This window comes from Vanacampus margaritifer, chromosome 9 (assembly GCF_051991255.1).
Source record: "Vanacampus margaritifer isolate UIUO_Vmar chromosome 9, RoL_Vmar_1.0, whole genome shotgun sequence".
In the NCBI taxonomy this organism is placed as follows: domain Eukaryota; kingdom Metazoa; phylum Chordata; class Actinopteri; order Syngnathiformes; family Syngnathidae; genus Vanacampus; species Vanacampus margaritifer.
This window is the reverse complement of record NC_135440.1, coordinates 16524708-16548684: the sequence shown is the minus strand read 5'-3', so window position 1 is coordinate 16548684 and position 23977 is coordinate 16524708. Positions and strand designations below refer to the sequence as shown.

Sequence of the window (23977 nt, the reverse complement as noted above, 5' to 3'; positions counted from 1 at the left end):
TGCAATTAATCCGTTCTCAAGCTCCAAAAATTCCTATTTTAATGTCTATATATGTTTTTTACATTTACAGTACAGTACAGTATTTAAACAATAAAAATACCTTAGCTTACCTGTTGTGGTGTGATGGCATCAGTGGATGATAAATGCTATGTTAATGCTAGCTTTAGTTCAGTGCTGAGTTTGTGTATTTTACATTGGGCATATTGTTAGACTACTAAGCGGTCCTTGCTTGTTTAACATCAGGCATGTTGTTGAACAGCTAAGGGGGGGTCCTCGTGCCAGTATAGTAGTAGTCACGGTAGTTACAACTACGTGATAATCTCTTTCCTAATTCCACTGTGGTTCGTAGCACTGTATGTTTTTCTTTGCTGCCACTGGCACTGTTGTCTTTCTTTTGGGCCCATGGCGAAGAAAATTGTCGTGAGAAATCAAAATGCACTCGCGAGTGTGGAGCACCTGCGGGAGTATTCACGATCTGACTAGAAATGAGCAGTTCGGCATCGCTCGGCTTCACTCGGCGACCCGTTTTCAAGGTATGTTCGCTTTAGCTTGCTTTGCTTGGGTGTTCAAACTCCGAAAATGAGTTCAAACTCCGAGGCATTTTTGACTCAAGATTTTTTGGTTGAAGTCCAAATTGTACTAGTTCTGAGAGGTTGAAACTCCGAGGTTCCACTGTACATGCTTTTCATTGACATTTTTCTGTTTCTGACTGAGCTGTCACACAGGATAAAGCGCCGGTGTTATTTTTAGAATGTCCTACATTTCAACTATTCACTTGAAAAACGTACAAATGTGAGCTAAAATTAACTTAAGAGATATGCACAGAAGCGACAAGGGCAGTTACTATTCTAATCTTTTATTGATGTGACTATCGCGCAGGTTTGATGATCACAGCGCTAAGAACAGACAACTGAGTTCAACGCTTGAGATAAGCCGCCCAATGAATTACTTTCCAATAAAAGAAGGAATATTTCTTTGCCTCTGCAAATTCCATTCTGTTAACTATATCTTAATATAATTTTCTGTTAGAGTCAGAATAAGAAAGGTCACCTTGTTCCTGTCTCTCTCTGATATTATAGTATTACTTCGCTGAGACAATGCAAGATGTCCACGTCCATGCAGAAGAAGCCTGTTCATGCTTATAGCTCTCATTTTGAAAGGTAGAATTAGAAACGCATCTTTGGGATGCAATAAAGTTATAAAGCAGCGAGGGGAATGAAAGGTCATGTGTTTTTGTCACTCACCTTTGATCGACGCGCAGTCTGGTGTCAACGGGAGGCAGCAGCGGTTTTAGCGAGGCGTCCAGCTCATTCAGCTCAATGGCAAACTTAGTGAAACCGTAATACTGCTCGTGGTCCACCGGCATGGCATCTGCACATACGAGCCTCGCCTGCTTAATATTCACGATTCGATTAGGAATAAAAACCAAACGCTCATACTTGCTCTCCAGATGCACGTGGCCGAGGGCAGGTCCCCGCAGTAAACCGCTTCGTGCCACTTCCCAAAGAGCCGGCGGACCACCTTCCCCTTCTGATCCGTGATGGTCCCTTCCACCTCGTTCACACTTGAGTTCCATCTAGCCTGTGACAAAGAAGAACATTCATCAAAGTGAAGGTCATTATTTTGAACATTTGATCACACTCGATCATCCGGGACCTCGCGGTAATGTCTTCTTTTGGTCTTTACCGCGGTTTCTATTGCATGTCTGGTGCATTTTAATGGCAGGTGAGGACGAATAAATCCCCCTTTTTCCCCGGCTCTCCTACCTTTAGGGGACCTTTCAAATGAGAAGCGCTAAAGCAATTAACCTTCTCAGCTCAGTGAAGGCTTCCATACATCAAACCTCAAAAACATCATATGGGCTTCTTAGTTGCATGCTGGTGAAGAGCGCCAACTGTGAGCAAAGGTCATTGAGTAATAAAAGCCCTACTACAGTAGTGAGTCGTCCTAATTTATATAGTAAGCATTTGATGTTTTAGCACTATTTATTTATTTATTATTATTATCATTATTATTTATGCATTTATAATTATATATTTATTATTATTATTTATGTATTCATAATTATATATGTATTATTATTATTTATGTATTTATATTTATATAAATATAATAATATACATTATTATTTATATTTATTTGTTATTATTGTTATTTTATTTTTATTATTTTATTTTTATTTAGAAAGATAGCAACAAAAAATTTGATGTTTTAGCACTATTTATTTATTTATTATTATTATTATTATTATTATTATCATTATTATTTATGCATTTATATATATATATATATATATATTTATTATTATTATTTATGTATTTATATTTATATGCATTATTTTTTATATTAATTTGTTATTATTATTAATTTTATTTTTATTTTGAAAGGTAGAAACAAAAAATATGTTAGAAATGGTGTTTATTTAATCACGACGCAAAATTTTCTTCATTTTAGCAGGAAGGCATCAAACGTGGCCATGCATGTAAGTAGTTTGCGAGCTCGACTCACTTTAACAAAAGTAATCTTGCAGTGGCAGGCGTCGCTGTTGGAGTTTCTGATGGCAATCTCGCCGTAGTGCTCGATCCAGCGCTGTCCACTCAGGATGTTGTGAATGCACGATGTCACCTTGTTCCACTCGTAGTGGTCTCCAGAGCTGCAGCAATGACGGCAAATAAATGCTTGCTGTGTGACATACGTGTTGCGTTTCGGTGGGTAAAGCTCACCCAGGCAGAGTTACGTGTGTGCTGCCAACAGGCACAATCTCCATTGACTTCCCCCAAAACTTGTTCTTACACCTCACGTCTGCAAAATAAAAAATTATAATTAAAAAAAAAAATGTTGTACTTGAACCAAACAAAAATGTATGCTACCGAACGCACCTTGCCAGAAGATGAAATTTTTAGACTCCGCATGGCAAGCTGAGATTGGTGGATGATGGCTGACCTGTTGATGGAAATAATAACTTTGCAAAAAAAACAAACAGATTCCAATCCAACCCAAACGTATTTCAACAGCAACCTTACAAAAGATACATTTGTCATGAATTACATCCAAAATAAAAACTTGCTGCTATAAGCATACTTGCTCTGCAATGAACTGGAAGCCTTTATCTGGCCGGTCACATTCATAAGTCTCTCCCAGGACGGGATTGAAAGGCTTCCCGCCAGTTCTGTAGTAGCTGGAAGCGTAACCCGATACCACAAATGTAGCGATGAAGACCTACACACACAAAAACAGTGCTAAAGTTGCGGTTTATGAACATGACCGGATGCATGCCATTGTCCCCCTCCCAAGCAGCAACAAGAAACATTTATATAAACTTTTTGCATAGTTTCAAGCTTTTTATTTTTTAAGTATCTAGTTGAAATGAATGTGTGCTGTACTGAGCACCTTTAGGCTAACAAACTTTTTATTTTTATTTACTGTACTGCTGTTTTAGGCCACAAAAAAGTACTTCATTGTAACAGAGAATCTGCTCCTTAATGGAAGACCCCTCCCCCCAATTAGTCTGTTAAATTGAGATTCCACTATATTTATTTTAGCTAGTTAATATAGCCCCCCAACCCACATAGACGTCAAAAATTAATTTGAACTATTTCTATTAGTTTAAATTTTTTTCCCACTATTGTTAATAAGAATATGAAAACCTAGAATTTTTTTTATTGTACATTTAGAACAGATAGAAAATTTGTGATTAATCGTGAGTCAACTATTGAAGTCATGCGATTAATTACAATAAAAAAATTAATCGCCTGACGCCCCTAATTTTTAATAATCTTTTCTTTTTCTTTTTCTTTAAAGAATTTTTTTTTTTCAAAAAATTGTTTTCAAAAAATGTTCATACTCTTGTTAACAAAAGTGGGAAAAATAGTAATAATAATAATAAAAATAGAATTGAAAATGAATTTTTGACGTTTATAGGCGTCAATGGCATCAAATGAGTTAATATAGTTGATGTAGCATTCTGTTATCTTCAGAAAATTTTCTCTTCTTGGATTTAGCCTTGGTTTGCCTACTGAATGTTTTTTTTTTTTTTTTTTTCCCTAAAGCCCATTAAAAAAAATCCCATACTAATAATATAATATAATAATAAATTGCCAAATGCAGAAACATCAATGTAAGTTATCACGATGTGGTGGCTCTCGCTAACAGACAGAATTAAGTAACCGGAATTAGGTTAAAAAATTCTATATACGTAGACCATGTTTCTATAAATTTTGATATTTGGTTTTTATTTGAGGCAGATATTTTTTCCATTAAAATGTGATTTATGAGGAGGTTAGACCATTGGTCGATATTCAGAGTTTGTTTATTTTTCCAGTTAACAAGAATTGTTTTTTTAGCGATAGTAAGGGCTACAAGTGTAGATTGAAATTGTTTATGTGGTAAGTCAGTTGTTGTTAGGTCACCTAGCAAACACAAGTTTGGGGATAAAGGTATCCTACAGTCCAAAATAGCGGAAAGTTTTTCTAAGACTTTAGTCCAGAAATACATAACCGGAGTACATAACCATAAAGCATGAACATAAGTGTCTGTAGTGTTTTGTAAGCATTGGAGACAAATGTCGGAGTCTGAGAGTCCCATTTTCTTCATCATATATTGAGTAATGTATGTTCTGTGAATAATTTTATATTGGATAAGTTGTAAATTTGTGTGTTTTGTCATTTTAAATGCGTTTTCACAAACTTGAATCCAAAAGTCAGGTTCCGGTGCTATAGACAAGTCTGTCTCCCATTTCGAGATGGGTAAAGACATTTTATTAGTATATGAAAGTAACATATTTTTGAAAGTTTTTTTGTTGTTGTCGGAGAAAGCTTGTTAATATCTTTAGCTAAAACAGGCGGTTGGAGCGTGCCCCGAAGTGTTGGAATTTTTTTCTTTATCATATTTTTAACTTGTAGATAATGTAAAAAAATTCCGTTTTTTATATTGTATTTTTGGAGCAAGGATGTATATGATATAAACATATTATCTGAGAAGAGATGGTGGAGATGTGTAATTCCTTTCTGCTCCCACACAGCTAAATGAAACGGTTGGTTGTTAAGTTGAAAGTCGGGGTTATGCCATAGGGGAGAAAGTCCCCAGGGCTCCACTTGGGCTTTTGTCAATTCTAGTGCCTTCCACCAGGCAGTCACAGTGGCGGAAATCATTGGGTTTTTAAAACAATTATGACGCTTAATCGATGTTGTAATAAAGAGTAAATCTCGAAGTCTGAGGTTATTACAATCCTTCTGTTCTAGTTCCAACCAACAGTTAGTGTCTCTGTTGGGTTGTGCCCATAGAACGATATATTGTAGCTGGTTAGCTATATAGTAGTACATAAAATTTGGTGCCTCTAGACCACCTTTGGATTTGCTTTTCTGAAGAGTAGATAGACTAATCTTTGCTTTTTTTTTGCCTACTGAATGTTGACTTGCTCCATAAATCTTAGCATCAGGAGTCACACATACTTTGAGCAACAACAAAAAAAAAAATCTTCAAATACATTTAAAAAAACAATAGAACTAATTTCAACTGAAATATAATCCTCATGATTTGACGAAAGAGTCACAAGTTGCCATGGAGCCGTGGGTCGTACGCCCCCCTGCCCTAAATAAACAACCGCCAGAAATAGGCAGCACAGTAATCAGCGCTATAATTGTCGTATTAAAAGCCGTCCTCTCACCATGCGCTCAAACGGATCGTGCGTGCTGGCGGCCTGATCGAGCAGCTCGCTGTACTCCAGCTCCTCGCACAGCCTCTGCAGGGTGTTGAGCGGCTCGTTGAGATGCACCGGCATGGCCACTTTGGACAGGTCTTTGCCGATGTTGTTCCTGAGGATGTTCCACAGGCTGATGGTGCTGCTGCTGGGGCTCGGCGAGGACAGACGCGATCGACGCCGGCAGAGGACGGCGCCGCTCTCTCCTGACAAACAACCTGACAAAGCCAAAAACATTCATTGTTATATTTTTTAGAGCATGGTTGGTGTGTTTAAGCATTTTCTTTCATTAGGTTACCGGGATTTTGTCTGCCATTTTCTGTCTCATTGTTAAAGTTGTCCATGGAATTGTTGTCACTAACGTCGCTGATGTACGAGTCATCTTCTGATACCTAAAAAAATAAATAAATAAATAAAAACTTTTAGCAAAGGGAGGAATATGAAGACAGGGTTGGTTTCTTTCAAGATGCTGTCACATTATTTGGAGATGATCTCCCTTAGGAGCGACGATACAGCTGTATTTTTAGATGAAAGTAATTAACTTCCATTGTTACACCACCTCCGCTCATGCTGCTCTCTGACCAGCCACATGACAATAAAGTAACGAGGAGGGGGGAAAAAAAGAATCAAATACAGTCAAGAGTGCAGCCTTATTTCATGTCAATGAAATGAAAAAGGCTCCAAGAAGCCTACAGCACGAATTCCAAATGTGTCCCCACGTGACAGCAAACCGTCAAAATACGTTTAACAAGATAACAGATTGTGTTTTAAAGTAGACAATTGAAGTGTAATTTCATTCGACAGCCCGATGCAGCTCCAGGCTGAATCTTGTTTAAGTACTCCATGGATTCATGTCACTAGTTTTTATTGGACATCTGTAAGCAATTTCATTAAAACTACAATTACTCGTATAAATGACTCAAACAGAAAGTTTATAGTGTTCAATGCGTTTGTTTTCTTTAGCACTCATTTTCTTATGGTACATTAACAATTTGTGTCTTAATTGTCATATTGTCAACAAATATGCCATAAAGCAACTATATATCTACAGTTGAAGGCAGACACTACTAAATTATTATTATTATTATTATTTTAGTTGAAGGGATTTTTTATTTGTTGAATAGGTAGATTCTAGCTGGAAATGAGTGCAAGAAAAGGTGCTGGAGATGCTAATGAGAAATATTTGTCTTACAAAAAAATCACATGTCGATCTTATTGGACAATCCTTACATGGTGTTTTGCACCAATTTCAAGGATGCCGGTAATTCCTAACACATTTGAGAGCATTCTAATCAGACACAGTGAGCTAGCAGGCCTGTTCAGGGTGAATTTCTAACTGACGATTTCCTGCTATGGTATAAAAAGAAGAAGCATTCCTTCCTCAGTGAAATAACTCCCATGCACGACAACAAATCAGCATTTTTTTTTTTTTTGGGGGGGGGGGGCGTCTTATGAAGTGAATGTATACAATAAAAACAATTGGCAAAAATCAGCAAAAAAAAAGAGGCTATGTTGAAACCCTAACCCTACTTAGAAACCTACTATAAAACATTAATTTTAATTTGAAACCCTAACCCTACTTTAAATCCCCACTTTGAAACCCTACTTTTAAACCCCAACTTTCCTTTGAAACCATAACCATACTTTGAAAACCTAAATTTGAAACCCTGACCATACTTTGTAACCCCTATTTTGAATCCCTATCCATAAATTAAAACATTACTTCAAAACTCTGTTTAGAAACCCTAACCCTCCTTTCGAAACCCTAACCCTACTTTAAATCCCCACTTTGAAACCCTACTTTTAAACCCCAACTTTCCTTTGAAACCCACTTTGAAAACGTAACCATACTTTGAAACCTTAATTTGAAACCCTGATCCAACTTTAAAACCTTACTTTGACAACCTAACCATACTTAAGAACCCCTATTTTGAATCCCTATCCATAAATTAAAACATTACTTCAAAACCCTGTTTTGAAACCCTAACCCTCATTTTGAAACTCAAAAGCTACTTGAAGACCCTAGGTAAAAAATAAATTTAAAAAAACCCTACTTTGAAACTTGACATTTATAACCTAAAAACCCTACTTACCTACTTTGCTAATATATTTCTTTACGCACGTTCTTACTCAGTTCCATTGCCACGTTCTTGTGTCATTTCTAGCTCCATTCAATAAATAAAAAACAAAAATCAATGTCAATCACAATAAGAGTATGAATCATTTAGTAGTCAGAAGTTTACACCAGACATTTATTGTTGTTATTGTTTAAGCGACACAAACATTTGAATTTCCCTTCACTTACTTCATTTTCAGAGGAACTATTAGACAACAGAACTTCTTGTGCGTCGAAGAACTCAGACAGCGACTCGGCTCTGCTTTCGTTCGATTCTTGATGCACCAAAGAACGGGATTCGGACGGGGACTCTTCCTGTTTCTAGGAGACACAACATCCACATGTAGCAATACAAAAAACAAAAGTGCTCTTTGCATACTCAGGACCGGGTTGTGGGGGGGGGGGGGGCAGTCTTTGCCACAGCACGGTATAATCACATTATGTTGATTATGGCTCTATGGTGGGTGCACATAATCAGTATTAGAAGCTTGATAACACTAATGAACCACTGAGATGATGAGGCACACCACAGCACTTATGTGTTTAATATTCGGCTATACATCTGCTAACAGTGGAATTTTTGTGTATCTCTCTTTTGTTCCATGTATGAACAGCAGGAAAAGACAACCACTATATTGATGAATCCCATTTTAGGAGCTGGTTATCATGCAATTATATAATTTGTTAGAGGGGGCCATTTTGTTACTTTTCCAATAGATAATCTCATAGGATGCCCCGTGTGTATCGAACACATTTCCTGGGACGCAATTAGCATGATCCGCTAACACTCTTTGGACCGTAAATCAGATTAGCAGATGAACCAAAAGCCATCCCGTCGTTTGATCACACTAAACACATGGCTGCATGCAAATGATTCACAATGCCGAGACCCACAATGTGTTCCTCTTCTTTCTTTCTTTCTTTTTTTTTAATGACGTCTAATCGTCATTAGTGAGGGGGCGAGAGGAGAGCGACGTGGCTGCGTGCGGGTGAGAATGAAAGAAATGACAGCTCATTCAGGATGTGGGAGGCAAACAAGGAGGGAAGTAATCATCGGAATAATCAGAATAATCATCATGCGGGTGGCGGGAACGGGGAGTGGCTGCATTCCCACACACCCACCTGCGCGGGGGCAGTGAGATTGAGTAGTGTGGCGTCTACGATGTGAGACTCTGCGTGAATCTTGCAGAGGCGCTCGCGCAGCTCTGAGTTCTGGGCTAAAGCCTGAAAAATAACAACCAGTGTACACGTGATTTCAACACACACACACCCCTGTAATTTGATTTTAAATATTCTTCCTAACAATTCATTTAGACTTTCTCTGCACTGAATTTAAAGGGAATGAGGGGAGCGGATTTGATTGGCTGGGAGTCGGCTGTGTTCCTGCCCACAACGGCGCACAACGCTACAAATGGCCACTTCTACCTGCACTGGTCAAGGGGGGGGGATATATTATATATTAAGAGAGTATTCTAAATATAATAATCAACTGTATGTAATGATTTTCATTAGGCTAGGTTCTCACAGTAATGGAGTAGAGTGTGCAATAAAATGATCTATTGCTTAAGTGCATACATAGCATTTAGCGATTACACTCCCTGCAATCCATAATACCGTGAAATGATTCTGAGAAGATTGACAACACATTTTAGGTGAAACTGGAAACACATCAGATAACACTTGAGCACTGCGCCAATTCAATTTAAGACTTCCTGTACAATCGTCAAGTCATGAGACGTCAACACGACCCAGAAATGTCGCAGTCTCCGCTGAGACCGGAATTGAAAATGGGGGGGGAAAGTGTGTTATGACCAGTGCTTCTTTCACTTCCTTGAACGTCTTGGAAACAGAAAAACATTTGGATTAAACACAATAAGAAACATTTTTGAGGTCATTAACTTTTATGGTTTACTATGGAGATTATGTTCTTTGTGGATTATTAATGCCTGCATTTGTTTTCAGTTTTTGCCATACTATGGGCATAGAGGCAGCAAGGGATAGTTGTGGTTACAATGCAGATCACCAGAGCCCAAAATTTCAAAAATTAAAATCCAGATTAAATTGATCCAGATTTCCAAATTCCATTTTCCTGATCCACGGATTAGGATTTTCTATCCCGGTATTTTAATTGGATCAGAACAATCCTGAACCTCTTGGATCGGGATTTCCAAATCCATTCCACCCGTAGGATCACTGACAAGAGGACAAAAAGTGTGTCCTCAAGGTTTTGCTAAATCAATATAGCAAATGCCGAAAGGGGCGGCCATTTTGCCACTTGCTGTCCAATGAAAATGACATTACAGTTGCCCAGGGAAAGTGCAATGTTAATTTCAATCATAATTATTAATTAATTAATTTAATAAAATGAGTATATTTTCAAGTATATATCAATTATTTTTTTTGGTGCTGTGTTTTTTTTTAAAAAGTACATAAAGAGGTTTAATTTATTAAGAATATCTCTTAACACTATTAATTCCGGGAAATGCAAGAGATATTTATTGATGAGTATGTGTGAAACTAATACATGGGATCACAGTCTAATCCAACCCCGAGGTGGGATTAATTCAATGCTATTTTTCAGGATCAAACTGATCTAGATTTGAGACTGAGGTTTTGAAATACCCAACACAGGCTCAAATCTGGATTGAAGGCAGGATTGGATTTCCTAATCTGGATTAGATTTTTCAAGAAATTGTGTCTAATCCACCAGGTTTAATCCTCGTGGATTATGTTTGAAGTACTGGGCCCCGGTGTGCTACAGGAAGGACTCAATTCCGTGTTACATCATCCCATGTGAACCAGGAAGTAGCAACTGACGAACAGATGAACAAACATCTGTTTATGATCTTCTAATGTTGGCAATAATGTTTGGTGTTTCCCATCAATTTGCAGTGAATAATAAATTAATCTAAATGACAAAATTGATACCCAAGCAGAAGGTAATTATCCACGAAGTGCTCTACTGAGTGCTGTTCTAGTTAAATTCATGATGTCGTACAGAGTATTACAATAATTTTGGAATGTTATCATTGGAGACAGGAAGCCAAGGGAGCCCACAATGTACAATAGAAGACATCACTGGGCCATTATTGCCACGCTGTGTGGTCACGTACGTGGACTGAGTCATTAGGAACGAACAGACAGTCAAAAGGCTCAGAAGTTCCACTGTGTCAGTTTGACGATCAATGTTAACTTTAGAAAAAGAGGGGGGAAGTTTGAGTGAGAAACACTGGTGACTCAAGTCTCAGCCAGGTGGGCGGGTGCCCCTCCGCTGGTAAGCCCTCAAGGAGACTTGAGTGTGTCTACTGTGAGTGTGCGCTAACAGAGCCCACATACCGTTGTCAGCGCGTTCTTCAAACCCACCACTTGCGGGGAGGTTGGGGGACAGGTGTCTTGGTCCACGCATTGTTTTAATCTCTCCCTCTCTGACGTGAGTGAACTCAGGGCTGACTTCATAGTGGTGTGCACTGAAGAGAGGAGAAAACAAGATGCGATTGCAATTTGGAAGCCCTTTCACGACAACAAAGACTTAGCATGAGTGCTACTCTGACACAAGAATAATAAGACCCAAAGGGGGCACTTTTCTAATTACAAAAATATTTCCTGCAAGAGCAAACAGAAACTTCACTTAGTAGCAGCTAGGGGAAACATTTGATGATTGATTTAACAGCCAGACTGAGCTGTGTCTCTTTGCACCATGATGTGAGACATAATAACGTGCAAAATCCATTAGACTTGTTGCTTTATAAATGCTATTATGATCGTACAAAATTTCTGAGCGATAGAGTACAGGGGGTCCTCAGGTTATGACTTAGTTCCATTTTCTGGCTCAGGCTTTTATGCTAGCACAACAACGCATTCACTTGGCTAATGTTGTGAGATATTATATATATATATATATATATATATATATATATATAAATGTAATCTAATCCCTTAAATCAAGACAGCTTGCTTCTCCAAATCTGTTGCGAAATTATATATATATATATATCAAATCCCTTAAATCAAGACAGCTTGCTTCTCCAAATCTGTTCAAGATTTGACACGTGACGTAACCATTCAGAAACAATTCATCTATGTTCAAAACAGAGGTGGCAAATTCAGTTCCAGAAAAGTAAAAACCCTGCCACAGTTTGACTTTAGCCCCAGGTGGTAGCTAGCGAGCTTCCTAGCTAGCTCCCCGGGCGCTCGTTTACCTGCTAGGGAGCTAGCTAGCTAGCGCTAAGGGCGAAAGCCAAACAGTGCCACTCAGACACCTGAAGGAATGGAGCAGCTAAGATGGCGACAGCTAACTTCAGTATATGGCTATAGTTACTCAGGGTAAGATTCACTCATAAATGTTGTGCTGTCATCAGGTTTCTGAGCAGGCCTTGACATATTGAGACTAGCTCAATGTGCGCCGTTTGTAACTTCAAAACAGCTTCAGCAGCCACAGCATCAATTGGGCCTAAATGGAATAGCAACCTGATGACTTTCATTTCACTGTTTATCTATTTAAAGACACTAGTGGACCTCCAATTTGATTGATTAAATGTTCCCAAAGGAAATCATGAAAACAGGAGAAATCCATTCCAAGGCTAAATTGCCACCATTATAAAACCATTAACCATTTAGGCAATCCTTTAACTAACTCTTAACTGTCATGCTAGAGCAGGGATTCTCAACTAGTGGGTCAGGACATAAAAAGTGACTCGCGGTTCCTCGGGTTACAATTACAACATTTCGTTGTTACAGAGGTCAATGTTAAGAATACATTTTGTACTTGCAGTTGTCATGTTCAGCCATCAGTTTCTTAATAAGGTGCTGAAAGGTAGCCTAACTGTGTGAAATTCAAATATGACACATACGTTTTTAAGGAGCTGAAAAGTCCATGGCATTACAGTTAGCATATTGTAAAACCCATAAAAATTATTGCTTCAAATAAACACGATATTGTGAGAGTGCGAAAATGCGAACACTGTAACAGCCACTCTGAAATTGAATTGGCCAGTGCTGTTTGTGTGATAATCCAGTTGTTAATTAAAAGAAGCCCCCTTGCCAGGTGTGACTTACGGTTAGTGGCAACACGACAGAAGTCCTCCTGCAGCTTAGCCACATCAAAAGCAGAATCCAGAGACTCCGGGTCGGCCTTGTCATTGGCCAGCGCGGCAGTGGACAGGTTGGGGTTCGAGGAATGGAGGCGGACGGAACCAGAGATGCAGCTGGGGACCTGCAGTGGAACAAAAGCAGCAGAGATTATCCAACTGATTTTTTCTTAAGAGACATTAAAAAGTGGAGCTTTTTGTGTCAACATACCTGCAGGGTTGTTTTCATGTCTTTGTTGTAGTTCTTTGTGCGCCATTTTCTCTGAAGCCTCTTTTCCTTCTTCGGGCTGTCAAATGTCGACGTCTAGCGATCATAACAGCGGATGCATATTACCCTTCTAACAAAAGAGCTTTCATCATAGACAAATGAAATAAAATAGATTTGGAAAGTTCTATATATAGCAGCAGAATTGACTGCAACAAAAGCAGAGACTGGAGAATTTGCAGCAAATTGTGCAGTTTTGTTATGCAGGTGCTTCAAATGCAGAGACAAACTAACTGTTATTTCATAATGATAAGCAATAAAGTACCTGAAGAGCCTGGATAGAGGGTGCGGAATAGGTACGATGGAGGACCTCCATGCTCTGAAGAAGGTGGCTCAGCTCTAGTAGGTACGCCTCACAAACTGACAAGTCTAGTGAGAGGAGGACAAATAATAAACATGTTTGACTTTGGAAGTACAGTTTTCATTCTTTCTATAAGATGAAGCTGTTCAGTATGTATATTTACAGACTTGGAAATGGATTCAAATTCAGCTATTGATAAATTACACTCCTGTAATGACTACTTGAAGCAGCAGAGGGCGCTGTTGCTGCAAAAGCATACATTCAAACGCTATAACATACGAATTGGCAACATCCATCCATTCATTCTGTACGGATCATAACAATTAGGTTTAAAATGAATTTAGGCAAGAGGCCGGCTGGGTACACCCTGGACTGGTTGCCAGTCAATGGCAGGGACATTCAAACCTGTTGACAATTGAGAGTCTACTAATTTGGTGGCAAAGTTTCAAAATGAGCGCCATGAGAGAAAATTGAACTAGAGTTGTGATATTTGCGATACATATTATGTCATTGGAGATACTTGCTTTTTACATCAGACTGTAATTACATGATGAATCAATCAGTATTTTTGGTGCTGTGATGATGAGGCTTGCCAACGAGCAGCTGTGCGCGTTCACCTTTGGAGCACTTGTCCATGTCGTCGGAGGACTGCAGCCAGGCTGTTACCTTGGCTTGGCTGTTGCAGCTGAAAGGGAAAGCTCCCGAAGAATGCGCTGTCGACTGCCTGCGTGCGGGCACGCACTGCACAAAAGAAACACAAAGAAAAGGTCAGCTCAATAACAATAATCCCTAGTCACTCTTCTCAAATGTTAAGAGTTTAACCTAAGGAAGGGGGGGGGGGGCAGTCATGATTCATCCAGGTAGAAATACCTTTCTAATAGGGGCGCTATCAGCAAAGCTGGGGGATGTGGGGGAGGGGTAGTGTGGGAAGTGGAAGGACTTGTCGTTGGGACACATGGCAATCTCATTTTGCCGATAGAGCCGGTGGTGACGTAGCTTGGACACCCATTCATCAAACAGCTCCTGTGACTTGATCTGCACGGCGCACAAGACAACAAGACATCCGCACAAGGACAAGTGAGGTGACAGGCGCAAACAGGCATTGTGGGCCACGCGCACACACACAACACAAGGTCACCCTTGATTCATTTAACTCATTCACTGCCATTGACGGCTATAGACGTCAAAAATTCATTTGAACAATTTCTGTTTTTGTTAACAAGAGTATGAAAACCTAGGAAAAAAATTATTGTACATTTAGACCAGATATAAAAATTGTGATTAATCACGAGTTAACTATTGAAGTCATGCGATTAATTACAATCACCTGACGCCCTAATTTTTAATAATCTTTTCTTTTTTTTGAATTTTTTTTCTTTTCTTTTTTCTTTTTGAAAAAAGATTATTTAAAAAAAAGAAAAGAAAAGATTATTAAAAAATTAGGTCGTCAGGCGATTATTTTTTTTAAATTGTAACTAATCGCATGACTTCAATAGTTAACTCAAATTTTTTTTTTTAAATTAAATTAAATGTAATTAAATTATTAATTTAATAGGAGTGTCAGGCGATTAAATTAAAAAAAATAAAGTTAATAGCCCGATGCCCCTAATTTTTAAGATTTTTTTCTCTTTTTAAAAAAAAAAATCTCGTCAGGCGATTACATTTTTTTATTGTAATTAATCGCATGACTTCAATGGTTAACTCACGATTAATCACAAATTTTATATCTGGTCTAAATGTACAATATTTTTTTCCTCTAGGTTTTCATACTCTTGTTAACAAAAGTGGAAAAGAATGTTAAACTAATAGAAATAGATCAAATGCATTTTTGACGTCTATAGCCGTCAATGGCAGTGAATGAGTTAAAAGTTGACCTGCAAGGGAAAAATAATTAGAATGGTGCATGTTTTGTTTTTTTTAAACCTCATTTCCTATACATCAGTCTGTTGACTAGCCTTTTGGTTTACCTTCAGGTGATAGATGTTCTCCTCAGCATCCAGATCGATGCACTTGGCTTTCTTCTTAATGGCCATGACGGAGAGCCCCACATCAATGCAGCCATGAAGCTTCCCCTTCTCAATCTGCAAGTCAACACATTACGCTATGAACACACTGGATCGCAAATTTAAAAATCCATAATAAATGAATTGCCTGTTGTTGGTCTAGTAGGCAACACAAGAAGAGACTGGGAGAAGACCACATGCTGTAACAGGCAAGGCCACGTCATTTGTAGCCAGTAGGCACTCACATCAGCGCTGCACTTGCCATACTTCAGGATGCCCTTGTCCAGGGAAAAGTATCTCTACAGGGGAGCAAGTATAGATACAGCCTGATTAGTTGGTCACATCTCAGGCTGTTGTCATTTGTCATCATTACTATCCCCCCTATCCAGTTACTCCACATTACTCCACATTGACCCTCTTTGTACCAGCGACTAGTGCTGAAGCGCTTCCTGCACATGTGACTGTTGAGAGTACGAAAACAAAATGTCAATACTAAACATATATAGACATATTAACCGGCAGGCCATCATCAGCCGATGCATGGACGAGCCGGCTTGACTTGCATGTGGAGCATCGACATGCCACATGCCGCTCCGCAATGGGGGGGAATCATCGACTACATAAACAGTGTGTGTTTCCCAATCTTTAGTGAGCCAAAGCACATATTTTAAATGAGAAAACAAATCTTGCTGCCACAACACAAATGATACAAAACGTATAATGAAATACATAGGATCATTATATACATTCTGCCTCCGAACGAAGGAGCATTTATTTATTAAGCCACTCACTATATGTTGTTGTTGGCATAGATCCAATTAAATTAGATGAACAAATATATGTTATTTGTAGGGGTGTCAAAATGAGTGCGTTCATTTTGAGTTCATTCAAAGTTCATTTAACACCACCAATTTTTTTAACGCACAATTAATGACCTTGGAAAGCCCGTACCGGGGGAATTCCAGTCGCAACGCAGAAGAATCCACGACAAAATTTAGCAGTAATACATTTAATAATAATGCATATATTTTGTGGAGACTGTTTTACAAATTTAAAAAAAAATGTACAATTTCATAAGTTACTTCAAGTTAAAGATTAGATAGTTGCCACCATTATCTTACAAATCTAATTATGCCATTTAACCTCAACACAAATCAATATCACACCCGTTTTTACAGTACAGTACATCTTTATAACTAACTCAATTTTTTGAATTATTACAAAATTACTGTAACAATGACTAAAAGATGTGGCCCTATTTATATTATTTTAACCTATTTTTCCCCCTTTTATGTTAGCAAGAATATGAAACTTAGAAAAAAATATTTTATTGTACATTTAGAACAGATCTGAAATTTGCGATTCATTACGATTACAATTTTTTAATCGCCTGACACCCCTAATTATTTGTAGTCATTTTCAGATCAGTTAACCAAAATAGATAACTTCCCGCGGCACACCAGCCAAACTCCTGTGAGAAGTCTACTCGATCAATCTTAGGTTTGCTTAGCAATTAGCATGCATGGCTCCTCCGTCTTTTGTCATCAGCCCTTCATGACAATGACACTTGCCGGAAATGTAGCTTATTCGCCATCATGGAGGCGATGATTACTGCCTTTGCAACGCCGGACTAGTAGCCAGTCAAAGCTTGTTGCTAGCTAGCGGCTGCGACAAATCTCAGTAGGCTAGCATAGAGCTGTTCACTATCCACAGTAGGTGTTGTGAGCGCAGCGAATCTTGTTGGGATAGTCGCAGAAGTTCTTCTTCTTCTTTCTTTTGTTGGATGATGGTTTTGCTATTCAATGGGTTTAATGCTAATGCTAATGCTAATTTTGCCTCGGAAACTTTCGGCCTATGGAACGGGGAAACAAAAGTGAAAGGGAGACATGAGGCAGCATACCTTATGCCAGCCCTTCAGGGGCCATTTTCTTTTCTTTAGCATATAGCTTTCCTGTTTCTGCGGTTCCACCACACTGCTGAAGCTCCCACGTAGACCTTCCACAATTTCCCAGCTGTCCTGCGGGTTAAATGATGACAATTTATTGGAAATGAAAGACATAGTACTAAATCAACAACACATTATATCCTTGTCGAGGCTTAGTTGGTTCGCTGGTAGCCTTCTTTTGAAAAATAACAGTTCCAGTGTACAGAGTTCAGAACAAATGTCATCCGAAAGAGAGGATGTGATTTGTGGGTGCGGGTCCGCTTAAAAGAAAGCCTCATAATCAATAAAGGAGTACAATTAAATCAAGAGCCTTGGATCTTTCTTCTCATCCGAGGGTTCGTCACATCCCCCAGTGACACTGTTACACTGTGAGTCATTGGACATACTGTCTTGTCTGACAGTCTGGACACTTGTTGTGAAGGTCGAAACACACTCAGAAGGCGGCAGCAGTGACGTACAGGGCAAGACAATATGCCATGTTACACGTATCGTTTTCATCCAGAATTGCCGAAAAATCAGCTTAAATAGCTTGGTTTGTATGTGGAGCCCAAAATCTGCCTTTATAGCAGCAGTCTTGTTGGTTGTGTGACCTGCGGGCACCGCAGCAGTAACAATCGCTTACTTTTATTTACAAATGGACTTTTGTGGCTCATGAAAAATGAATGACACAACACTTGTAGTAACCACAACTGTGGTGTCAATAGCTTCAGTAGTTAGTGGAGGAGGCGTGTGAGGGTGCTCGGATTTGATAGAAATGTTCAATATTATTTCGTACGACGGGGCAATAAAAAAAATAGGACTTTGTTGAAGTGCAGACCTTTGCCAAGCTGTTAATTGTGGTCTGCATATCAATACAAAAGATTATTTGTGGCAGGGCAAAGAAAAGTTGAACAATTTTATTTGCATTATGGCACATATAAAAGTGAAAGTGTATACATGAAGAAAAACATAACACTGTAGAGATTTGTGTCTTATTTTGAGTCATTTCGTTTATTTTAACCCTGGAGAACCCACGGGGTCAAATTTGGCCCCTATAAATTTTGCTACTCTAATAAAAAATACCTTTTTTCTTTTTTACAAATGTAACTTCAAAAGTCCAGAGTGCCACTTCTGACCCCTGCATGGGGCCATCTAGTGGATGAATATTGCACTTACATGAGCCAGAGTGGTGGTGACAAGATGGCTGGCAACATGCTGTTTTTTTGAGCTGGAAATCAATCCAAACAAAACCAGCTTCTCAACAAACCATCAGTTGGTAAAATTGTGGTTTTTTTGTTAATCTATTTCATATCATGTTGCAGAATGCCTAGGAGTATGTTTTATATATATATATATTTGATAAATTAGCAACTCTGAGCTATTTAAAAAAAAAAAGGGTTAAAATTGAAAAAACATATTTTGGTGTTCAGTGAATTTATAGCAGTCATTTAATGTATAATTCATAATTTTCCAAAGAAGAAAAGGGTTCTTGGGTTCTCCAGGGTTAATTATGCAAGGTGGCTGTTATTATCAATAACTTAGTCTGATTTTCAAGTTTTGCAAACCAACTGGAAGTTATATGCAAAGATATGAGGAGATGCAAATGTTTACAACCATAACAAGCAGTGGTGGTTTTGGACATGTGCGTTATGTGGAGCCACACAAGGCGACACCGTTTCTATTGTCAAAATACACCAGAAGTAAATTTGAAAAATGCTGTACAGTTTTAAACGGATGACTACAGTATGTTGTTATTTTATGGGGAAGCGGGTTCCAACTTCAAATTGTTGATAACATTAGGTAACGTTGATTATCATATTGCTTCATGAACACTTTAATGTCTCATTTGTTAGCCTCTTGCTAATTTATGAGAAATGATGTTCATGTGGCCTCGGCATCATAAGCTTTGACCGCATAGTTGCAGATATAGTACAAGAACAACGTATCGTCAGCCTCTTAAAATAATTGCCTACGTTATTTTTTCCCCGAAAAATCGGGAAATCGGAAAAAATGACTTGGCCGATTATTTTAAGAAAGGCGTCGATACATGATTTTGTATCAAGTAAGGCCAAAACGTTTAAAATAATTTCACATCTAATCCTAAAAATAAAATAAAATTCTCTCTCTCTCTGCATTTCAATATTGAACCTGACTTGTTTCTAACTCCATATATTTTAAAGAAAATATAGCGGGTGTTTTTCAAGCTAGGACCGCCACTGACGACAAGCAAAGAGATGCGCACGTTTAGTGGGTGTTGTTTACCTGTCGACTGTCATGTTTGGACGAGGAGCTGCTGTTGCTGCGGGACAAGGAGGAGATCTTGTGCGACATGACTGAAGGGCGCTCCTCTGAGCCCATTTTCACCGCACACTAAGGCTGGAGTGCCGGCAACATTCCTTAAGCCTGGCGAGAACAAAAAACAGCGGACACGAGGTCATGAGGGGAATGGGAGGAAGAAAAAGATGGCTTTAATAGTCGAGGCCTCTAAAAGCTTTTCAGCTCAGTCTCACTGAAAAATGCATTAGATTATTTGCAGTGATTCGTTTTTGAATTTCTAATATGAACTATAACAGGATGATAGGCTTTGAAAATGAAATTGACAGACAAAAGATTGGTCATAAAAATTGAGTTTAAACAAAAGTAAAGGCCTTAATCATTTATATGCCCTTATGGATCCTACTGAGTGCATGGAATTCAACGTTAAAGAATCACATCAATCCAAAAATACCCGGCGTTCATTGCATGAATGTTATTTGAAATTGTTTGCTGAATGCTGCGAGGGCGTGTCTCAGTTCGGCTTCAAATGACGTGCTCGTTAGCAGTCTCGGAGAAGCGTGGCTACTGATGGAAGTATATAAATGTGTGCATGATTATACAAATATATACTGTACATTATAAACATTTACATGTGTAATAATACTGATGCCTACACAGTAGTCAATTCATGATTTTACATTTCCTTTACCTTAGAAAACCCCCGACTTGCAATAACTGCCCTAGAAAATGTGTTACATCATAAAAAAGGCCTCTGGATCAGATCCACCACGCATGACCAAGCATATGAAAAGGACAGTTGAAATAAAAGGAATTTTTAACATATACACTATTAATTAATAACAAACATACTTGTAGCAACATTTCTCTTTGTGGGTAAAATGCTTCATGTGAGAAGTCGAGAACACATCTGGAAATTTGCTATATGTCAAAATGTTGTGAAATGTGCCATCATTAAGAGACAAGTGAAATGATCACTTCACCAGAGTGTAAAAATAATTGGCTCCTTCTTTTAGTAGACAGCAACATTCAGTCAACTGCCGCACTTCACACAGCCTCATTAACAGGACGTGTCCGCGCGGCTCGCCACGTCAAAACATCAAACCGCGTTCTGTTTATGCATTCTGCCGCTGTTTGTTATTGTAAGAGCAGTGGTGGCCGTTAATTGGGAATGCATTTGGGAACAAGCTACGGCTTAGTTCATTGGTATTTGCCATCATATGCGAGAGGAGATGTTAGCGACATACGGTGCTATACTGTATGCAAATATTGAACAGGTGTCTTGCGCAGACATGAACAAAAGGTTTTTTACCATAAATTAATGTAAGAACCTCCATATATACAGTCATGACACAAAGTATTGTTTTTGACAAACGTTGCTGCTTCAGTGTTTTTAGATCTTTTTGGTAGATGTTAGTTACTATGATACACTGAAATATAATTACAATCATTTCACAAGCGTCAAAGGCTTTTAGTGACAATGAAATGAAATGTATGCAAAGTAGGGGGTGTGAATTGCCTCGTACCTGGCGATTCGATTCGTATCGCGATTCATAGGTCACGATTCGATTCAATACCGATTAATCCCGATACGAATCTATAAATTGATTATTGCGATTTTTTGGGGGGCTCAAATTTAGAAAATACTAATCAGTAAACTTGTACATGTACACAGTAAGATTTGTATGAAAATTTATTTACAGTCGCTCCCCTACTTACGAACATTCGAGTTACGAACAACAGTACATACGAACATTTCTGCGCGTACAGTATGTTGAAAAATGTTCGGAAAGAATTGCTGTAAGTTAGATTTTGTATTGCGCGTAGTGCTTCTTTCCGCCGCTAATACCGACGATTGGCGCTGTGAGAGCTCATTGGAGGCTGAGCAACGTGGCGAGGAGGAGGAGGAAGAAACGCCGGTCCCCATGAAGCAGGAAATAACTTTTGAAGCCGATTCCAGCGACGACGAAGAATCTCTCATGATATAAAATCCTCCTCTTCCTCCTCCTCCATCATCTCCTTAAGCATCGAGTACATCTTCCAAAAGTAAGTTAAACTTCATTTTATTTATCTTATTACGTACATGTACATACTGTGTGTGTGTCTTTCGCTCTCTCTCTCTAACATACGTAGTACAGTACAGTACTGTACGTATTCTCTCCATTTTATTAAAAGTTTTTTTCAGTACAAAACAATGCAGGTTACTTGTACAAGCCTTAAACATACTTATATAAACCTTCAATATACTTATATAGGCTTTAAACATAAATTATAATACAAAATATAGCACTGAAGCAACTTACGAACAAATTCACCTTACGAACGATCGTCCGGAACCTAACTCGTTCGTAAGGTGGGGAGCGTCTGTATTTATTTGAAAATTCAGGCTTATAACTGAGCCACTGCATTTAACAAACAGGTTGCAGTCTGTTTCATGTCTGAACAGCACTGAAATAAAAATATTAAGGCTTAATGTTTCATTAATATAATGTGAATCCTAACTCTAAGTAAGACGTTTTGTTGAATATTCCCATAAAAATCGATTCGACCGCATATCGAATCGATTCGAGAATTGCGCGCAGTAATATCGCGATATATTGCCGAATCGATTTTTTCTAACACCCCTAATGCAAAGTGTCAATATTCGCAGTATCGACCCTTTTTTTCAAGACCTCTGCAATCTGCCCTCGTATACTGTCAATTAACTTCTGGGCCACATCCTGACTGATGGCAGCCAATTCTTGCATAATCAATGCTTAGAGTTTATCAGAATTTGTCGGTTTTTGTTTGTCCACCCGCCTCTTGAGGGTTGACCACAAGTTCTCAATGGGATCAAGGTTTGGGGAGTTTCCTGGCCATGGATCCAAAATGTTAATGTTTTTCTCACTGACCCACTTTGTTATCAGTTTTGCCTTATGGCAAAGGTGTGGCTCGAATCCACAACTGAATCTGCTTTAGGAAAAAGTCCTGGCATTTGCTGGACTTTCTTGGGCGCCCTGAAGTCTTCCTTACAGCAATCGAACCTCTCTCTCCTTGAAGTTCTTGATGATACGATAAATGGTAAATACGGACTTAGCAAATAATTTCAATTCATCTGATCACTGTGCATAACATTCTGGAGTACATTCAAATTGCCATCATCAAAAATGAGGCAGTAGATTTTGTAAAAAAAATAATATTTGTGCCACGACTGTAGGTATTTGTGGTTGTAAATGCATTTTAAATTTTTAACGTAGCCCGTTACTCTCATAAAAAAAACTAGCCTATTAATTAAGCATCAAAATCCACCCATTTTTATCCATCTCAGGGGGGGCGGCCATTTTGCTACTTGCTGTTGACTGGAAATGACATCACAGTGCCTCAGGGCTCTCGTAACAACCAATCACGGCTTAGCTTGCGAATGTCACATGACCAAACAGGTGACCTGTGATTGGTCCTGTCCTGAGCAACTTTGATGTCATTTTCAGTTGCAAATAAGTGGCAAAATGGCCGCCCCCTTAGATGGATAAAAAGGTATGGATTTTGCTGCTTCATTTAGATTGCATAGTATCCATACACTCAATATTAATCAGAAAGATGTGTTTGGACCCAAATATTTTGTTCTGGTTCTATATGTGGGAGGAAACACCCTAAATGTAATAATTAGCCTACTCTTGTTATAGTACCAGGATGGCATTGTTCTGTTTCAATGGTCGCAAGATACTGCTGTGTGTTGACAAGCACTTTGAAGCAGCACTGAGGTTAATCACATCACCTGCTCTGCATTTGCAAGCTTTGTGCTGTGTAATGGCTACGGGCGGACAAAAGCATGGTCATATGAAACCTCCGTCCTTCAACCGGGGCCATTACCTCCTTCCAAGGATTGGACCCCCATTCACAGCATCCGAATGTAGCCATTAGCAACATGGTGTCTTCTACGTATCTTATGTGTACCACTTCTATGATTTATTTATCCACTTCCGATTGATTGCACAAGTGATGCAGAGGTTTGTCACATTGTCGCCATTGGGTCTCCCTTTTATCTCCTACAAAATGGCCACTTCTCAGATTTTCATTAACTCATTCGCTGCCATTGACGGCTATAGACGTCAAAAATTCATTTGAACTATTTCTATTAGTTTAACATTTTTTTCCCCACTTTTTTTAACAAGAGTATGAAAACCTAGAGAAAAAAAAATATTGTACATTTAGAACAGATATAAAATCTGTGATTAATCGTGAGTTAACCGTTGAAGTCATGTGATTAATTACAATTAAAAAATGTAATCGCCTGACGAGAGTTTTTTTTTAAAAAGAGAAAAAAATCTTA

General features: G+C 38.6%; 1 protein-coding gene across 2 annotated transcripts in view; it reads right to left on the bottom strand.

Annotated features, from left to right (window-relative positions):
- Positions 1 to 23977, bottom strand: part of osbpl3b (oxysterol binding protein-like 3b) — a 35699-nt gene that overhangs the window by 1693 nt on the left and 10029 nt on the right. Inside the window, exons 3-22 of one of the 2 annotated variants that reach the window (XM_077576515.1) lie at positions 19657 to 19797; positions 17371 to 17487; positions 15716 to 15769; positions 15435 to 15548; positions 14338 to 14502; positions 14085 to 14208; positions 13432 to 13535; positions 13113 to 13205; positions 12870 to 13026; positions 11151 to 11281; positions 8937 to 9038; positions 8004 to 8135; positions 5997 to 6090; positions 5666 to 5916; positions 3082 to 3219; positions 2880 to 2943; positions 2724 to 2802; positions 2509 to 2653; positions 1440 to 1581; positions 1245 to 1371 (exon numbers count right to left, since the gene is read on the bottom strand). In XM_077576515.1, the coding sequence (XP_077432641.1) occupies positions 1245 to 1371; positions 1440 to 1581; positions 2509 to 2653; positions 2724 to 2802; positions 2880 to 2943; positions 3082 to 3219; positions 5666 to 5916; positions 5997 to 6090; positions 8004 to 8135; positions 8937 to 9038; positions 11151 to 11281; positions 12870 to 13026; positions 13113 to 13205; positions 13432 to 13535; positions 14085 to 14208; positions 14338 to 14502; positions 15435 to 15548; positions 15716 to 15769; positions 17371 to 17487; positions 19657 to 19752 (2429 nt within the window). In that variant the 5' untranslated portion in view covers positions 19753 to 19797. The remainder of the gene's footprint in view (positions 1 to 1244; positions 1372 to 1439; positions 1582 to 2508; positions 2654 to 2723; positions 2803 to 2879; positions 2944 to 3081; positions 3220 to 5665; positions 5917 to 5996; positions 6091 to 8003; positions 8136 to 8936; positions 9039 to 11150; positions 11282 to 12869; positions 13027 to 13112; positions 13206 to 13431; positions 13536 to 14084; positions 14209 to 14337; positions 14503 to 15434; positions 15549 to 15715; positions 15770 to 17370; positions 17488 to 19656; positions 19798 to 23977) is intronic. The other variant, XM_077576516.1, reaches the window with a different exon arrangement.